The sequence below is a fragment of the Limulus polyphemus genome, unplaced genomic scaffold, assembly GCF_000517525.1.
Source record: "Limulus polyphemus unplaced genomic scaffold, Limulus_polyphemus-2.1.2 Scaffold450, whole genome shotgun sequence".
Taxonomy (NCBI): domain Eukaryota; kingdom Metazoa; phylum Arthropoda; class Merostomata; order Xiphosura; family Limulidae; genus Limulus; species Limulus polyphemus.
Window position 1 is genome coordinate 324,256 of NW_013666060.1, and position 15,115 is coordinate 339,370.

General features: G+C 34.9%; 1 protein-coding gene across 2 annotated transcripts in view; it reads left to right on the forward strand.

Annotated features, from left to right (window-relative positions):
• LOC106458354 (GTP-binding protein Di-Ras2-like) overlaps nt 1-14,829 on the forward strand; it is a 30,449-nt gene extending 15,620 nt beyond the window's left edge. For both annotated transcript variants that reach the window (XM_022384540.1, XM_022384539.1), the window contains exon 2: nt 11,774-14,829. In XM_022384540.1, the coding sequence (XP_022240248.1) occupies nt 11,856-12,614 (759 nt within the window). In that variant the 5' untranslated portion in view covers nt 11,774-11,855 and the 3' untranslated portion in view covers nt 12,615-14,829. The remainder of the gene's footprint in view (nt 1-11,773) is intronic.
• The last annotated feature ends 286 nt before the right edge of the window (nt 14,830-15,115 follow it).

Here is a 15,115-nt window from a genome sequence, read left to right on the forward strand (position 1 = left end):
GGACGGCTAGCGCAGATAGCCCTCGTGTAGCTTTGCGCGAAATTCAAAACAAACAATCAATGGGAAATAAGCTGGAGCATGCTGAAGAAAATCTGGTTTAACAAAGACAAATCAAACACTCTTCTGTTAGTAGAAGTTAATGATTTTATTTAAGATTTAATTTCATAGTGCAGGAAAAACAAGACATACCAATAGATTCAGATGAATTAAAGGTTTTAATCAACTTTCTTGTCACATGTTTATTGTTGGAATGCCATCTCACGAGCAACACAAAAATTACGTTTTACAGACTTGAAATATCTTAAGTAAGTTTGCTTGTACAGTGTTTGGCTGAAAAGATTTCATAAAGTCAATTGCGTCATAAAATATTAGTCTGGTAATAGATACATGCCATGATGGAAATTAATTCGTTATTTACGTGAGTCTGTGTTATGCCTTTTAATGTCACGTATCATTTTGTCGAAACTCAGCATTCGACTACCTACGGCGTTGGTCATTAAGAGCTTAAATCCTAAAAAGCAAAGAAGAGAAATATCAAATTGGTATTGATACTTTGATTATGTAATGAAATGTATTAATAATAGTTTTGAACTTTATTTCGTTTTTGACTTCTTCAATGATTTATCTGAGTTAATATCATGGCATTTCAAAGTTGGATACAATTAAAACAGTTATAACCTATAAATAAATTTTCACAAGATTGAAAACTAATTCATATCAGAGGACGTTAGATATATGTACTACTTGTCAGTTTCAGAAGTAGGGGATTATTCTTAATGAGATTTCTGGCGTCTCTCAGATGTTCGATTGAGGGGAGGGACCACAGTCTTAAATCAATAGGCTTAGATAATAGCTCTTAGCATATTCTGTTTTCGATAATTAATTTCAACATCATCAAGTGGCCCTGTAAAACGACGTCACTGATTAAAGAAATAAATAATATCGAGAGGATTTATTTTTCACAACACGTTTATATTAAATTACTAAACCATATAAATTTGTATTAAAACAAAAGCACTACTTTTATCTTCAAGGAACATATACATATCCTGTATTACAGAAGTACTGGGACACCATCCGTTCAGAAAGAGAATGACATATGTCCACCACTTAGGATCTATTTTGATAAGAAGTGAGCCAAAATTTCGTGTTATTCACAGCTTCAACTCTCTTATTTACAATTTTCATTAACCCTTGGTACATATGTAGTGAATAAACTGCCACTTTTATTGGAAAGAAGCTCTATGTGTAGTGAAATTTTGGGGATAAATGTATTTTCATTGGGGACGTACTAAAATGTTTAAGTGTGACTCAGTTGGATTCATGGTGAGCCAGACAGGTGAGGACGTATTTGTTTATGTCTGAAGCCACTGATGTACGTGGCTTACAGTGTGGCATACAGCATTATCATACTAAACGAATTAGGCTGATATCCCATAGAATTCAATTAATGGAGAAATGTAGCAATTTCTACAATAAAACACGATATTTGTACCAGCAGACCAAGCACAATCCATCTAAAGCAGGCCCACATTACTCTACAACTGAAACGGCACATTATTCCGATCCAGACCCATCCACTCGAAACAAACAATGAGTAGAGAAATACACCACTTCGCACAGTAGATTCCAATCTTCATCGCTCATATTTTTTATGTTCAAGGCATTACGAACATTTGCATTTACAACTGTGGTAAGCAGCTTACAAACTACCTCCCTTCACGTAATCCAGCATCAACAAGATCCCTGCAAAAAGTGGACGTCCTGGCCTGATTGGCTAAACTCGTTAAAATTTTGGGTGATAGGATTATTGTTTTCAAGTTCACATAAGCTGATATTGGATCAGTTTTGGGCTGCTGGATTGATTTTCCACATTAGTGCAGCAAGTAGTTTTCCCTTTTATTTTAACAAATTACCCTTAGTGCACTTGGGTATTAACTGGTGTTTATGAAATTTCTCAGAGAATGACATTTTTATAACGATTTCTTTTTAAACGTTCGTGAGAACCTTTCTTGTATTAACTAAACCCACCTTTTTATGTGTGGCATCTGTTTACTGTTATAAAGAGTAAGCAACTGTGCACTGTGTGTGGTTCTATGCTGCTTTAATGTGGATAATCTCATTACTAGGTGGGTTATGTTCTTCCAATACGTATGGTTATATGATGTGTATATCAATGTGTTAACCTCTGTTTTAATTCAGGATAAATAGATACACTCGGCGATGTATGCTTATAGAAATCACACAAATATGACTGGAAACTTCAACAAAGTTTGGCTTTTAGAGTGTTTTATGGGTTTTAATTTGTTTCTTGTTATAAAGCTTCTGACTATTGAAATATGTCACCAGAACCATATAAAAAGTCTGTTCTCTCGTAGTAATTGTTTTCCTGGAAACTTCAATCAGGATTTATTTTTACGCGGTATCTCTCTATAGAGATATGTATACATATATAACTGCATGATTCATCTTCATGTTCAATGATACAGCAGCGACCATATATATCTGCCTGATATATGTTCATGTTCACTGGCATAGCAGCGACTATATATATCTGCCTGATTTATGTTCATGTTCACTGGCATAGCAGCGACTATATATATCTGCCTGATTTATGTTCGTGTTCACTGGCATAGCAGCGATCATATATATCTGCCTGATTTATATTCATGTTCGCTGGCACAGCAGCGATATAAAGCTACATCCATTAGTAACCTAACAAGATCAAGTTTTTTCGTACCGTATATTAATAAGGTTAATATATTTAGTGCGTTATTGGGGGAAGTAACAAGGACAATATTTGTTGTTGTTGTTTGTAGTTATGCACAAAGCTAAACAATGGGCTATCTGTGCTCTGCCCACCACGGGTATCGAAACCCGGATTCTAGCATTTTAAGTCCGCAGACATACCGCTGTGCAACTGGGGGGGGGCAACCTCGTGGTTTGTTTGTTTGTAATTAAGCACAAAGCTACACAATGGGCTATCTGTGCTCTGCCCACCACGGGTATCGCAACCCGGATTCTAGCGTTTTATGCCCGTAGACATACCGCTGTGCCACTGTGGGAGGCGAGAACTTAGATATATATACGACTTTTCTAACTTTATTTAAACATTTGTACAACAAACGAATTATTTTACCACACTCTGTATTTACTTACTTAATATTCTAAACAAACAAACTTTTAATAACTTACTTCCAGTATCTAGTCATAATTTATATATCTGCTTTAACTACAGTAGCTACAACTCTCAATGAGGTATCGTTAATACTTTAAATTATACTGTTCGGCTCGTTTATGTTATAGCTGTGTTTCGGAATTAGTAGAGAACTATCACCGCCTTCAAACGTCGTTCTGTATGGCAGATGTAAGTCTGTAGTGATTTGAAAACATAGATGTTAGATTGGTAACAATTCTGGACAATGAAACTTTAATTTGTAGGGTGCTTTTGTTTTACTGGTATTTGTAGTGACAATAGAGTTCATTAACTCTTTACTAACTCTGGAAATTAGTTTACCAAAACCTAGATATGAGCTAGGTATAAACCTTGCAGAATCTAACCCAGGGATTCCAAAACTGGGGGCCTAGGACCTTGAGGATCTGTAGGAAAGTGCCAGGAGTGTCGCAGCAGGTAAGGTATTCAGTATCTCTAGATTGTTTGGGTTTGGGGGCTTCAGTCGGGATGCGAAATATTCTGGGGATGGGGTGCTGAAAATGTTTGGGAATGCATGCTATAACCCATTGTCTAGGCCCTCACTATTTTAATAGTACTGAAACAATTGTCTCAGTCATCAAATCTCCCCCCCCCCCCGATGAAACAGCGGGTAAATCTACGGATTTAAAACATTTAAATCAGAGGTTCGATTCACCTCGGTGAACACAGCAGATAGCCCGATTTTGGCTTTGCTATAAAACACACACACACATTAAAATTCTAATATTATTCAAACTACCAACTCTGGTTTCTAGGGTAACGCAATAGCTGGAAGGCTTTTCTGTATATTGTTGTCCGTTAGAGGTTTTGAACCTCCCCAATACAACTTTTATTTTTTCTCTTTTCAAAATTATGAACAGGCAGGATGTGAATATTTTTCTTTATAAAAAAACACTTACTAATGTTTGAATACAACTCAAACTGTCGTTTTGCTAAACAAGAGCGAGAGATTACGTGTAAAATAGCACTGTCAGTTGAAGTTGGAAGTAAAAAAAAATTAGAAATAACTTCATTACTCACATTTTTACACAGGCGCGCAGATGCTACTGACAACCGAGTTCTCTCGTCGTGGTTGATATTTGTGGCTTATAAGATGGTTTCCTTCTAGTTTGAATATTTTTAATGGTTTAGTCGAAGAAGAGGAGGACTTTATATAGAACTGAGGATACGTGTATAGTGGTCAGTGTGAGGTCCATGTCTGAAAGCTTGACCACGGGTCACTAAGGAGATGTTCGAAGTAGTCGCTTGGTTCCTGTGGTTCACTAGACTGGCCGATGAATTGGTCGCTAAAATGAAATAAGTCCGCTAATTTACAGTAAAGAACACACAGAGTTGTGAACTTAATACGCTACCCCCTGGCGGCAAAAAATAAATAAAGCGTCAGAGAAACTCCAAGTTTCCTGTGTCTGAAATAAAATAAGCGTTGTTAGTTTTTGTCTGTTTGCCATTTTACTAAATCAGATCAATAAATAAAAACAAATCAAACATATAGAAACTGTACTTTTCTGACGTATATAGACAGAAAGAAAGATGACGTATATAGACAGATAGAAAGACAAATATATAGTTGGTAGGTAGTTTGTTTTGTTTTTAGCCCAAAGATACACGGTGGGCCATCTGCGCTCCGTTCACTGCAACTAATCAAACTCCGGATTAAAGTGTTTTAAGTCCTAAAACTTACCGCTGACTTACCGATGGACTTGGTAGTTAGTGGGTCAAACTTACAGTCATCAAAACAGGTGTATTTGTACAGGGCTCAAAGCATGAACTTCCAAGATCAACTTTTCATACGTACCCAGTTTTACATATTTACTGAAAAGCGGCTCCAGACTTCAGCACTTACAGTTTTTGTTTGGAGAGTGTGTTAAAAAGTTTTAAAGTTTTTAAACAAAAACTTTAAAACTTTTAACACACTCTCCAAACGGAGAGTTGTTAAAAGTTTTAAAGTTTTGGTTTGGAGAGTGGTTTAAAAACTTTCTATTTTTACAAATACAGGGATTAGTACAAATATGTGACCACACGAAATGTTGTATGATTTGGACGATATTTGGATACGTCAATTCTACGAGTATTTAAAATACTAGATGTACTTCCTCAGGATCCCCGAAAGTGTCCTGTTTCAAGATTAAATAAAAACAAAATTAAGAGTAACAATTATTTTTATTTCTTGCTTTTGAAGTTCGTATTTCATGTTTTGTTGTAGCCTACAGATTGGATAATTATTCTCGTGATTCATGGCATGCGCACGTTTTACTGACGTCACTACATTACAAATTGCAATGCTAAACGTTCCTTATATGACGTCATATGAGTGTGTGTACTGACTGACTGACAGACAACATGCCACTGTAAAGTGTTGCGAGTGATTAAAACAAGTAACCCCCCCCCCCAGGCGACCTTCAGCCTCCTTTCGGGAAAATAAGTCCATGGCATGATTTTACATCTTATTTTATGTGTTCACAAGCTGTGACCTGAATAAATCTGTTCAGTTATGTGAAGACGTACTAAAGCATTGTTGGGCTGGAACAAATGATGTTATAGTTTTTGTATTCGAAACACGGCTGCCCTCTTGTAGTGACATCTAGGTAGGTCTGACCAGTTGACCGTTCGTTGGAGTTAGTTAGAATAAGAACAGGTTAGTAGGAAATAATAATAATAGTTATTACCATATTAATTACTAGTAAAGATTAATTAATTTGTTAATTAATTGTTTCTAAAAATGCTGGAGTAAGGCCTAATATAATTGAAGGAACTAATTATTGTGCGTGTAACGTTAGGATTTCTTTAACCTACCAAAATTTATATTTCAGTTGTGCATTACCTTGAATTGTAGCTATTTCTTTTTATTTACAACCTCATTGTACTTTTTTTATATTGATATAAACTGTGGACGTTCAAAGAAAACATCCCTACAATAGCTAATCAGGAAAGTAACAGTCTAAAAGCGACATCTATGAATCATCATATGAATTTGATCATGAACGGCAGAACAGTAGAACTGAACAGGACCCAATCTGTAAGTTAACAGTGTAACGTAGTTATCTATATAACCCAACACGAAACAACCACGATCGTTATCAGAAGAAAACTGAACAGGACTCAATCTGTAAGTTAACAGTGTAACACGGTTATCTATATAACTCAGCACGAAACAAACACGATCATTATCAGAAGAAAACTGAACAGACCCACTCTGTAAGTTAACAGTGTAACACGGTTGTCTATATAACCCAACACGAAACAACCACGATCATTTTCTGAAGAAAACAAACATCTGACATGTGAGACGACAACAGCGTAAACATCTGACATGTGAGACGAAAACAGTAACAAACATCTGACATGTGAGACGACAACAGGAACAAACAACTGACATGTGAGACGACAACAGTAACAAACATCTGACATGTGAGACGACAACAGTAACAAACAACTGACATGTGAGACGACAACAGCGACAAACATCTGACATGTGAGACGACAACAGCGACAAACATCTGACATGTGAGACGACAACAGCGTCAAACATCTGACATGTGAGACGACAACAGATATTTAAAGTTTGAAAATTCGAAATATCCATATCTCATCTTCAGCAAGCTATATTAAACAAGATAAAACATTAAATATAGACATTTCTAAAGTTATAAAGTTCCAAAATTTAAAAAAAGCGAAATTAAAACAGAATATAAAAATGAATATTAAAAAGTAGGATACGTGTAAAGTATAAATGTGAATATTACAATTTTTAGCGGAATCATACAAGTTAACTGAAGTTGTATTGTTATTTAGAGTAGGGAGCTCATTTATATTAGATTGACTTTATTTAATTAAACATTCATTATTTAGTGATCCAGATGAGATGATTTTAAATATTTTTATGAAACTTACGCCTGAGTGGAACACATTAAAAACAATAAATTAATTAAATAATTCGTTATAATAATACTACCAGCATTGATGCTAAAAGGTCTTTTAGTTATGGTATAAACTGCCAACGCGTTCCTGTTAGAAAACAGGCGCGACAACGGTTTCCAAGGAGATGCAAGTTTGTTGATGCAGTTACTGAACTTTTTTTTAACATTTAATGCTATTATGTTTCTTGGAGAAATGTACAGAGCGAGCATTTACCTAATGTTAGCAGTAAATTTCATAATTCAAAACGCTTAACTGGAAATATAATTACAAACATTTAAAAACTCGACATGTAAGCATGAATTAACACTAAGCATTTAAATGTTCACATTTTCTTTACCAATCTCGTTAGCTCGAGAGTGGTAATAATTTTCCAATTAATAACGAGGAGAGTTTTCATAATCAATTTGTTTATTGAGATAAAAACCGTGTTTTAATTGCTTGTTCTAGTGGAAATGTACTTACAAATTAATTAGGTTTAGAATATAAATGTTGAATTTGTTTTCTTACCATAAAAATGAAACTGGAACACGTACCCTGAAAACAACGACAATAATAAACTTAGAAATCTCTGTTGTTTCAGAACTTCCCAAAGACACACACATTTAAACGTGTTATAGCTAAAATAAATTTAGTAAACCTGAATAATTGTGAAGGAAATATCTTTGTCTTCAAATAATTGTACTTTAATAAGATAATACATTATTACTTGATTTTTCTCTAACAATGACCACCAGGGATACTGAAAGGATTATTGGTAAAATTTTTAGTTGTTTTCAATTTTATGATTTCTATAATATTTTTGGCCCCACTGACTTGGTAGCAAGCTTAAGGCCTATAACGTTAAAACTTGTGGTTTAATACCCGTGGCGAGTGCAGATTGATGTTGTATGTTTTTTTTTTTGTTGTTGTTTTTTGAAGTTAAGCACAAAGCTACATAATGGGCTATGTGTGCTCTGCCCACCAGAGTGCAGATTGATGTTGTATGTTTTTTTTTTGTAGTTGTTTTTTGAAGTTAAGCACAAAGCTACACAATGGGTTATCTGTGCTCTGCCCACCACGAGTATCAACGCTAGAAACCGGGTTTCGCACAGCGGTATGTCTGGGGACTTACCACTGGGAGCAATATTTGCTGTCTAAAATAACTAGCACATTCAAACTGAACCAATAAAGCAATTTTTTAATTATACATAACTATAAAATCTATAAATTAATTATAGTCAGTTATCAAAGCCATTCTTTATAGAATGTATCTGAAATATAATAATAATTTTTTGTTAAATATAACTAAATTAATAAAGTCTTCCTTTGTATAATAAAACGATTTTGGAGTATCACTACGTCTTTACAATCCATGTCGCCACGTCCTTTATTTCATCCATCTTGATATTAGCTTTGCAGCGTAGTTTCCATTGCAAAATGCTCTGTCTTAAGGCTTTCATGTTTAAGGCACACCACTCCTCCCTGCATGTTTTCCATAGTACATGTAGTGTACGAGGACAAGGATTTCCCATCTCTTGTTGCAACAGTCCAATTCCACAGAAATCCATAGTCTTGACCGTTATGTCTTTGCTTGTTTGTTGTTAAACACAAAGCTACACAATGGGTTATCCATATTGTGTCCACTACGGGTATCGAAATCCAGTTTTTATCGTCATAATCTGTCATACTTACTGCTGATCCACTGGGGGCTACCACTGTCTTCGCATCGAATAATATGAATACCCGTTTCATTCTTCAGTTGCTGGAGGCAGGACAGTTAAATTAATATGTTGTGGAAGAAACCTGTGTCACTTACCTAGAGGGAGATCGAGATCCTTCTCGCCTGTGTTGCGTTCGTGGATTCTCACTTTGCTTACCACGACTGGACTATAAGTTGTTTTAGATCTCTTTCTAGATGATTCTTGTACCCCAAATCCATCCTTATTTTTTGTTTGTGAATTAATTACAATCTTGGCCAAAATGTTTGCATACTGTTCTATATTGGTGTTATTGTCTATATGCACGGAGTAATTATTGAGTAAAGTTCATAGTAATAACAGGGAAGGTAGCCTATGATCGGACAAACATGCTCTAGTTGTTATTCTGGTCTCTTTAAGTTGTTTTGAGCATTTATTCGTCAAACACACATATACATCTGTGTTGTATAAAAGGGTGTGCTTTTCGTATAATATTTTCGAAACAGATCAACGCTTTGTTGGGACAGTTTCTCTGTCCCTTGGTCATGCTTCGTCGCGTGTCAGAAGTTATAGGGTTAAATTGTTCGACTGTACAGAAATGGTATGAAGCAAACGTACATTGCCAGAACAGTAGAGTTTTCCCAGTGTACTGTATCCAAAATCCCGAAACGTCATCGGACTACAGGAAAAGTTGTTCCAGGAAAGTCTACCTCCTTAGATGACTGTGTTTGGATCAGGTTAACACGTCAAAGTCTAAAGAACTCTTGCAACAACTTACAACAGGAATGACATAAACACATTCATTCCAGCATATCCAGAAGAACAGTGAATGGGAAAGTGTCTAAAGAAGGTTATTTTGCAAGAAGAGCTACCTGCAAACTGATATTAACCAGACTTTACCACCCTAACCATGTTACTTGGGCACGCCAGCATGCCAATTTACAGTTAGTCCTGTTTCTGGCTTATTAAAGCTGATGGTAGGATTCGTTTTCGTCGTTTGCCTGTAGATCAGATGAGGGAAGACTTTCTTTCCCACAGATAACACGCAGGAGGTGGTGCAGTATATGTTTGGGCAGCTATTCATCATGGCAGAAAAACTGCTCTTCATATCTTCCAGGGTGCCTCCTACAGGCATCACATGGAGACAACATTTCTGTCATATGCTAAGGCAAGGTTTAGCAATAACTTTGTGTTCCAGGATGACAATGCCACTGCCCACAGTGCAGGTACTGTACAGGATTATCTCGACCAGGAGGACGTTACAAGGTTGCCATGACCAGCAAAGTCTCCAGATTGTAATCCCATTGAGCTGTTGGGCATAACTGAGCCGGAAAATTGCTAACCAAGATCCTAAACCAGCTGCTTTAGCTGAGTTGCAACAACTTCTAGTGAAAATTGGGATGAAATCACGATGTATTACATCAATAATCTCATCGACAGTACGCCACGTTGGCCTGAGGAGGTTATTAGAGCACGAGGAAGACCAACCAAGTACTGATGTTTAATATGAACAGATATAAGGTTACAGATGCTATCAGTAATAATTTGATATTACAATTTGTCATTATATATGTTTTGGTAAGGTTTTGTTGTGATAGATGAAATTCTGAATTACACATCTTTCTAATGGTGTCTGATAAAATTGGTTGCTGTTCTAATAAATCGTTCATAATGTCCATAGGACTTGTCTCATTATGGAAATTATGTATGTAGATGTTTAATATAACATGCATTTTTCAGATTGACAGCGCTAAATGTAATCCATCTCAATAATAATGATCATATTTGATACAAAATAAGGAAACATTTTGGCCAAGACTGTACAAGGTATATCTCCGTTTTGTAACATCAAAATTCCCTATATGAACACATCTTATGATTTAAATGTAAAAAAATAATAATTGCGTCAAAGAAGGTTTGTTATATACTCTTCCCAAAGCCAACCGAATTTTCTGCGGAATCACTTTAACAATGAAATGTCAACAATGTAAAAATATAGTTCTGATAAATACAGTTTCATTGCTACTTTGTATTGGCGGTGGTTGTCACGTGACTTGTTGATTCGCATATTCAAAATCATTTTAATATATTGCATTCAGCGCTGTCTACAACTGAAATAACAAAGACATTTTTGTTAAATGCCACTGAACTAATAGCTTTATACCTTATTTTCTCAACCGTGATAAGACACTAATAGTAATCTCGCTTTCAATACACAAAACCAAATTCGAATACAAACTTAGATAATTTTTGATAGATTCATAATGTGCTTTTCTATTCCAGCATTCTTACAAAAGGGCGAATCGTGCAAAAGCATTTGTAGTTTGTTGATAAACATAAACATGCACAAAGGACTATCTGTGCTGGGTCCACAGCAAGGATGAAACCCTGAATATTAGCATCATAAGCTTACCTCTGAACCATGAGAACAGCCTCTGTAGTGTCGTCCTGTTTTTAACTATCCACATAAATTTTTGTTCAGCTTTTTCTTTTTCATGCCCTAATCTTAAATCACCACGTTTAGCCTCAACTTGGGGGCTCATTCTATATCATTTTAGTTCTATTTTTGTTTTATAATTCATGGAAGTTGTGATAAGAGTTTAAGACTGAGAATTTATTATATAGATTATAATTCAACTGAAATAATATTTTTGGTATTTTTAGAATTTAAATCAAAAGTTTCTCTAATTTCATCTTGTACGGTAAGGTTATCATTACAGTTGAATAATTTAACCTTACTGAATTTTCTTAGTTTTAAATACAAAAGCTTTGAATTATCTTCTGGTGACTAAAATTTCAGTAGTTTTTATTTGAATTAACTACAAATATTTTTTTCGTTTAATATTTTTCTGTTTTAAATTCGTTTGATGTATTCATTGATTTTTTTTTAAAACTAATATTTATATTTTAATTATAAGACTTATTAAAATTACGAATTAAGTCCTGTGTTATTTTTTTCTTGTAGGTGGCACTAGGATTTTCAAGGAATTTGAGCACTATTCTCTACTTGTTGCAGCTGACGTATGTGTGACGTCACTTGAATAATCATGAGTGACGACAGTGAATATCGAGTTCGGTTGGTTGTCTTAGGAGGCGGTGGGGTTGGTAAGTCTGCTATTGTTAAGAGATTTTTATCTAATACATTTTGTGAGAAACATAGACCCACGGTTGAGGACCTTCATTACAAGGAGTTTGACTTTGGAACTATGACCTTGAAAGTAGACTTGCTGGACACGGCAGGAGATCTTCAGTTTCCTGCGATGAGACGGTTGTCCATCGCTAATGCCCAAGCATTCCTCATTGTTTACAGTATTGATAATTTATCTTCTGTTGGTATTATGAAACAATGTTTTGAAGAGATTCGCGAGCAACGGGCAGACTTTCAAGAGATTCCTGTGATATTTGTAGGAAATAAATCTGATCTGTCACCAGAAAAACGTGAAGTTCCCAAAGAGGACGTTGCCGAGTGGATCTTCTGTGATCTTCCTCGACTTAGAACCAAATTGATGGAGTGTTCTGCTAAAGACAACGTAAACATCAAAGAGTTATTCAAAGGATTTCTTCATTTGGCCAAAATCCCACTTCTTACAGAAACTGGACTGCGACGTCGTTCCAGCGCTCATATTCCAGGAGGAAAATCTAAGCTACTGAATACTCTTAGTCCACATGTTGAAATGCCAGAAGGCGCTGAAGGTCAGCGATCAAAACCACGCAGTCGTAGCCTGATACGCCGTTCTAGCAAGAAAACGTCTTCAAAATTGAAAGACAACCCTTCTAGTGAACCTGATGACTGTACAGTGTCTTAAAAGTTTTAATGTTTATGCTAAGATGTAGAGTCTCAAAACCAATATACATCGCTCAATAAAGTTCGATGAAACATTTACGTATTTCAATTCAGAACCAGATACTTTAGAATTATGTTCTCTTATTTAAAAAAAATTGTAACGTCTTACGATAGGTAATTTTCAAAAATTAAAACAAGGCATATTGTATCGTTGCCTTTTACATTTATATAAAATATCCTGTGATTGTTTTAATTTTATTTCTTCACAAGTCCTTAAAACAGTGATTCAAAAAATATGAAGATTCCATACGGAATTGAAACAAAATAATAATAATCAAGTTATTTGTCTGTTCGTTTTCGTTATCTAAGTTTGGATTATTATTAATAAACTAATGCTTAACTTATATTCTTTCTAACAAATTGAAAACCTAATATTTGTTTGTAACATGAGCTATTTGTTGCAGCCAAAAGGAAGGATAAAATGTATAAATACTCCTCTTTAAACTAGGGAGGGGATTCTTTTATTCGATAACCCCCACTTTTCTTAACGTTTTGCTGTTTCGGATATGCCTACGATCTTCCCATAATGAATAATAGGCTTAGATTGATATTACTCAAAATGTATTTTAAAAAACACTTTGTAATAAATATGATTAATTTTGACAAATCCATTAAGTGTTTTAGAGAAATTTTTAGATTATAGGTATACTTGAATCTTCTCATTTAATCTTGGGCATATCATCAATGTCCTTCCCTCGCGGTTGAGCGTGGCCCATGGTTAGCGTACTAAACTGTGAATCCGAAGCTCTATGGTTGGCGCCCTGTTACCACACACACACAAATAAAATAAATCGCGCTCGGCACTTTGGAGTCGTAGATGCGTTATAAAGGTGAAAGTCAAATTGCACTATTATCCGAGTAGAGTAGCACGTATTTACTCTGCACTGAACTCTTTAACAAACTAGTCCAAACACCACCCATGTCAATCACGTATGAAAAATGAAGTTATGATGTGTAATGCCTAAACTAATGAAACATTGCCCTTATAAGGATAACAAATGTAGTAAAATATCATTGTAAGACTAATCTTGCTTTTGAGTTTCTTTTTTCTTAACTTGCCCATTAGGGATAACAACGTGCAATGCCATATCAGCTACATTTGGTTCTCTAGTAAGTTGCTGTTAGTAAAGCTCAATACCATAGCATATCAGATCAGTAGAATTACAAGTTACTACACTCCAGACTAAAACAACAAAAACACGATTCTTCGCCAGTTTAGTCTTGTACGCTACACAAGTCCTTGTGCTCGTAATGTTGACATATTCAACTGTTCTGAAGAATTATTACGCTTGCGAGGTGACACAATAACTGTAAAAACTCTTATTTGTCTCTGGTGGCGATTGTTCTGTACTTATAGTTAATTAATAGTTTTTGTTTAAAAAATCTGTCAACGCTTAATATAATGGGTACTAGTTATGACAAAAAAGTATACTTGTGTAATATTTATCACTTTATTTGAAAAGACAATACTAATACAAACATGTTTTAACCTGTTACTAATCGCTTTCAAAAGCTTATATTTTCGTGGCTCGTGCTGCACATGCCCAGTAAGAATTATAATCGCCTGCTTGAAAGTGTATACAAATACTCAGTTTGTTTGGACCTTGTTAATATTATAAAAACTACAACAACAATTAAAATACCCAAATTAATTTTCTGCCACTTATCAAAGTTTTTGTTTTCTTATGCAAATCAATGTGTACAACGTTCTAATCTGTATTAACATTTAGTGAAATGGAAATCGCGAAAATTATCTTAGAAAATGACACTCTTGGCACCCTTCGTTTTTTGTTTATAATAAGTAATTCGTATAATGCTATTTACATAGAATGGCACTTTTTTATCACCAAAAGTCTGAATTTTGTTTTAAAGAAAACAAGCATGAAGGTCATTCTATTATTGAATATGCCATACCTTTCCTGAATTAGATGTATTTCAGTAACCTTGGGCACGAGCAAACCAAGCATTGAAGATTGTAAAGATTCGCAAGTTTTCGGCATTGTTTATTATTATCATTGAAACATATCTCGTCAAGTGTTTGCTTGTCTATGAATATGGTGTTTGGATTGTTCTCTACTCTACACATTACCTATATACATATATTAGGTTACTTATGGCGCGTAAAAATATTTCAAACACCACAGTAGTTTCACCTATTGTAATAGTTTGGCCCGAACAATGAACAGAAGAAAAATACGTCTTCAAGATGATGAAGAAACACGGTTTCTACGTAAGCGACTTAAAAGGAAAGACATTTTCTTCACGATTCTAAGTTGTTCAGAACTTAACTGAGAGAGACAAGTAGTTTATGATGAAATGTGAAGAACAATTTAGGAATGGAACAAAAATATATAATACCCTTATCATTCACCCGGTTATAGAAACATAATACTTTGAATGATCTGTTATTAGGGTAATGTTTATATATATCTGAAAAACAGGAAATAATTCAAAAGGCTTCTG